Source organism: Helianthus annuus, chromosome 12 (assembly GCF_002127325.2).
Source record: "Helianthus annuus cultivar XRQ/B chromosome 12, HanXRQr2.0-SUNRISE, whole genome shotgun sequence".
In the NCBI taxonomy this organism is placed as follows: Eukaryota; Viridiplantae; Streptophyta; class Magnoliopsida; order Asterales; family Asteraceae; genus Helianthus; species Helianthus annuus.
In genome coordinates, this window is record NC_035444.2 from 22,345,361 (window position 1) to 22,350,601 (window position 5,241).

Consider the following 5,241-nt stretch of genomic DNA (forward strand, 5'->3'; position numbering starts at 1 on the left):
AAGAGGGTTTGTAATGTCATAGACAAACCTATTATGATAAAATGACAACAATCAGATGATCAATAACATCTTGGATAATTGATGACACATTTTTACATTGTATAAGTTGTGTGGTTTTGTAAAGGAAGCCCATGATAACCGAGGTGAGAGATGCTGAGAGTCCCATTGCCAAAAGCACTCGTTCCTTACCTAGGTATGGTGTTGTTGACTCCCGCTAATGGGTTGGGTGGCGTCTACAAAAGTATTTAAGAAGAAACATATGTCGGGTTTGGTGGTGGAGTCTGAATCCGATAGGTAGAACATGGACGATATTCTTATATTATAGGTTACAAATGAACTTGATTTGATACCGTTAAAGACTAGTGATTTTCATTAATTGATTCATGAAACATTTCACTTTAATAAATATAATAAAGTGCTACAACATAACAACATTAAGACTAGAGTAGAACTTCTATAGCTACCATAGTAGTGTTTTATTTATTTAAATAGCGAACTAACTTAGAGATATCATAGATAAAGCAAAAAATAATAATAAATATATAGATATATATTTCTCGGCTTGTAGCATCATTCCTCTTCGCCTGCTCATGAGGTTCTTGCTCCGGCTTCTTGGGCTCCTCTGCCAAGAGTGTTTGGACCGGGGATGGAGGGTCAACTTTTCGGTGACTTTTCTTTACGACTGTTTTTAGAACCTTCGTTGAATCTTCTTGTGTTCCCTTCACTAACACGTTTTGAGTTTCACAATACAGATGAACATCTTTAACACCTATTTTTCAAAATAGTTAGTTATTAATGAAACCAAAAATTCATTCAAGAAACTACAAAAGAAAAAAAGAAGTGAACATACCCTCTGAGCCTTTAAGGTTTTGCTGAACTTTTCTATTCGGCTTCTTGGTCTCATTTGCCGACACATTCGGCGGTGGCGGGTCTTTTGACGCCTCTCCCCTTTTCTCATCTCTAGTGGCCGGTTTTGCTTCTTTCTTTCCCTCCTGAGAAACAACAATCAAACAAGGCATTCTTTAAAAACACATTATATCGAAACCCACATTAAAAAAAAAAAAAAAAAAAAAAAACTCAACTTATTTTACCAAAAATATTATAAAAAAGTTCATTTATACCAATAGCCACATCAAAGAAACTCACTATCATAGCGATGGGTGCAATTTAGGTACACTTACTAATTCTGGTAAAAATGCACCGATATTATTATAACATATACTGTTTTGATCGGTTTTTATATGGTAAAAATGCACCTATATTATTATAACATATACTGTTTTGATCGGTTTTTATATTTTGTAGGTGGTTAAAAATACAAGCTAAAATTATTAAAGAAGAGATTCAAGAATACACCTCCCCCTTAGCAGGTGTTTAGTGATTGAGCTTAGAGTTGCGAGATCATTTAGTGTACTATAATGGGTTAAATAGACCTCGGATTAATTGAATTCAAAATAGAAGCTAATATAAGTTAATCTAATCCAAAAGGGACTTTAGGGTTAACAAAATGTTCAGGATTTTTACAATGTCAATCATAGTATGTAAATTAGATTTACAGAAACCAAAAGGCCGACTTTAAGTAAAACTCTAACGGGGTGGGGGCGTCACGTTATGGAGCTTTCATCACTCGTGGAGTAGCGTGGAACACCGCCGCCACCCAATTCCATCACTCGTTAAACTCATCACTCGTGATGGCCATGACGCGTGAAAAGTTGCAGAATGTGAGGGAAATTGATGGGTGTGGTGAGTGATGGACACCCCCACTAAAATCCATCACTAGTGATGAAACCAATTTCGATGACGTGACGGAACATGATTGAGTGTGGTGAGTGATGGAAAGTGAAGCACCCGTACCCCTAACACGGTTAGTATATGTAGCTAGTTAATCTAATCCCGAACATAACCAATGACAAGACAGTGTTCCTTACGGGGTACGTCCTAGTATCCATGACTCGATTACTTAATGAATCATTTTAAAGTGCACAGCTTGATCTGTCACGCCTATTGGACTAGTAGGGGACATTGTACTATGAATGGTAGGTGGGGGAAACTGTAGAAAAGATAACTAAACTATCTCAATTAAAAATAATAATTAATGACAACCTCATCTTTCTCATCTTCCCGTTTAGAAGGTTTCTCTTGCTCCAGCCTTTTGGCCTCCTCCACCAAAGGTTTTGTTACCGGTGATAAAAGCTCAACTTTTCTACCGGTTTCCTTATGGATTCTTTCTAGAACCTTTAACGGATCCGCCTTTTCTCCCTTCACTACGACCTTATGATTCTCGCAATCCGTTTCAACACCTTCAACGCCTATTTATTAACACAACTTAAGTAATTATCAAACCAAAGAAAATCAATCAAGAAACCAAAAAAGAATTAATCATAAAAAGTACACACCCTCAAAGTTTTCAAGGCATCGCCGGACTCTTTTAGCACAGTCTTTACAATGCATGTATACTAAAAAGACCAACTCTTGCGGCTGGGGAGGTGGTGGCGGAAAAGATCCATCGCCCTTCTTCTCATCTACGGTGGCCGGTTTTGCTTTTTTCTTTACCTCCGAAAACAACCATCAAAACTGATTAAAACCACATAAATAAACTACTTTTTCACCAAAACCAACTTAAGAAAAAACTGAGTAGTAGTACTACGACTGTTAAGTTGGAAATTTGTAAAAAAAAAAAAGTGATGTAAAACCTCTTGTAGAATTTCTTGTTTACAAAGAGCTTCTTGTAATTGTTCTACGACCTGATTCATTTTTGGACGTTCTTCTACGTTCTTCAAACATTGATATGAGATATTTGAAAATGTACTTAATGAAGCTGTGTTTATCTGTGTTTTATGTAATGTCTTTGGGCCAATTGAGATAGGTCTATACGCTCATGCTTGTCTATAACATGTGTGAGCCTTCCACACTGAACTTCCCACAATACGACCCCAAAAGAGTAGACTCGGTTTTCGGGGTTAGATAACCCTTCATACAGTAGTCTGGATCAATATATCCAGGCGTGCCACAAGGATTGGAGAAAAGAAAGCTATCCTGCATATTAGCAGGGCGTGCTCTTGACAACCCGAAATCCGAAATTTTTGCCCTCATCCAAAAGGATGTTGGAGCTTTTCACATCGCGGTGGAAAATTCCATGGGGAGACCCAACGTTATCGTGAAGGTATTGTAACCCACAGGCAACATCTAGGCAAATCTCCAGTCGTTATATCCAGGTTAGATCTTTGTTGTTTAAATGTCTATCGAGGCTTCCGTTGCTCTCGAATTTATAGACAAGTATCTTCTCGCCTTCTTCGTCACAGAATCCGAGAAGAGATACAATGTTTTTATGTTTATATTTTGAAAGCAATGCAATCTCCGTCTTAAACTCGTGATCTCCTTGCCCAAGCTTTTGCCTATGAACCAACCGCTTTATGGCAATGTGGCCGTGTTTTTTGGATATGCCTTTGTATACAGGCCCAAATCCACCTTCTCCAATGAGATTCTCTTTTGCAAATCCATTAGTTGCCAATGATATCTCCAGGAGAGGAATCTAAAAGTGCTTCACATCTTCAACGGAAGGCATGATCTTTGATGCAACTATGTGTTTGAAGGCAAAATCGATTCAAAGAAAAGGGGGTAGCTTTGTGGTTGGGATATTTTTTTTTAAAAAAAGATTAATTGGAAGCGACTTACTGAAGACAGACCGCTAGAAGAGCTGTTTTTATATACAAGTACTGGGTACAAGGAAATGTCTGGAAGGATACCTTTTAAAATAAGTAAAATGCGTTTGGATTGGATGCTTTTAATTAATTGGAATGATGAAAGGGACACCCGCGTTAGTTAGAAAACACTACCAAAAGGACTTTATATAAGTAATATTGTAGATTACTAGTGGTAGTAAAGAGAACTGATGTCAATAAAATATGTAAAATTAATTAACCTTATGACAAGTGTAACAACTTACTTGTTGATGATCAATAGCCTCTTGTAACTGATCCACGACCTCTTTCATTGTTGGACGTTCTTCTCGGTTCTTCAAACATTGATAGGCAATCTTTGTAAACGTAAGTAACGAATCTGTGTGCATCTGCTTGTGTAAATAGGAAGGAATGATCTTGTCTAGTGTTTTCCTTATGTAATGTTTTTCCACTAGAACATTTAAATATCGACGGTCATCATTGTATGATGGAACATATGCGAGCCTTCCACACAAAACTTCCCACAATACGACCCCAAAAGAGTAGACGTCAGATTTTTGGGTGAGATGACAGGTGTTACGGTAATCTGGATCAATATATCCTTCTGTGCCACACGGATTCGAGATAAGAAAGCTAGCCTGCATATTGGCAGGGTGTGCTCTTGACAACCCAAAATCTGAAATTTTTGCCTTCCAGCCTTCATCCAAAAGGATATTGGGGCTTTTCACATCGCGGTGGAAGATTCCAAGTTGAGACTCAACGTTTTCGTGAAGGTATTGTAACCCACAGGCAGCATCTAGGCAAATCCGTAGGCGTTGGGTCCAGGTTAGATTTTCGTTGTTTAATTGCTTGTTAAGACTCCCATTGCTTTCATACCTATAAACAAGAATCTTCTCGCCATCTTCGTCACAGAAACCACGAAGAGAGACAATATTTTCATGTTTACATTTTGAAAGCAAAGCTATCTCTGTCTTAAATTCCTTGTCTCCTTGCCCATACATTTGCCTATAAACCAACCGCTTCACCGCGATGGAGCCGTGTTTTTTGGATATGCCTTTGTATACATGCCCAAATCCACCTTCTTCAATGAGATTCTCTTTGGCAAATCCATTAGTTGCCAATGATATCTCCCAGAGAGGAATCTGCAAGTGCTTCACATCTTCAATGGAAGGCATGATCTTTGATGCAACTATGTGTTTAAAGGAAAAATCGATTCAAAGGATTTAACTGGAAGCGACTTACTGAAGACAGACCGCTAGATGAGCTGTTTATACATGGGTACAAGGAAATGTCTGGAAGGATACATTTTGAAAGAAGTAAAACGCGTTTTGGATGCTTTTAATTAATTGGATGATGAAAGAGACGGTTGAATAAGAGTTAGAAAAACTTGGGAGAGAAGGAATGCATGTAATATTTGGAAACTTTTCTATTATAATAATACTAAATATCATCAAAAGTTTGGTATAATTTGGTAATTTAATAAATAGCTGGACCAAATTAGTTAAAACTAGAACACAACCTGTACTTTTATTCGTTTAAAAATATCAACTCGTTCTGAAAA

The 5,241-nt window shown here is 37.5% G+C and overlaps 1 protein-coding gene across 3 annotated transcripts; it reads right to left on the minus strand.

The window, feature by feature from the left end:
* Window positions 1-368: 368 nt before the first annotated feature.
* On the minus strand, window positions 369-4,948 carry LOC110894361 (putative receptor-like protein kinase At5g39000). 3 transcript variants are annotated; one of them, XM_035980834.1, is made up of 5 exons: window positions 3,947-4,948; window positions 2,397-2,553; window positions 2,104-2,309; window positions 851-992; window positions 369-760 (listed from the first exon to the last, which is right to left on the minus strand). In XM_035980834.1, the coding sequence occupies exons 1-5, from the start codon at window positions 4,853-4,855 to the stop codon at window positions 477-479; spliced, it is 1,698 nt and encodes a 565-aa protein (XP_035836727.1). In that variant the 5' UTR covers window positions 4,856-4,948; the 3' UTR covers window positions 369-476. The 3 variants fall into 3 exon arrangements, with proteins under 3 accessions (XP_035836727.1, XP_021997266.1, XP_021997267.1); XM_022141574.2 differs by having other exon boundaries at window positions 369-769; window positions 3,947-4,947; XM_022141575.2 differs by having other exon boundaries at window positions 370-769; window positions 2,397-2,547; window positions 3,947-4,945.
* Window positions 4,949-5,241: the final 293 nt, after the last annotated feature.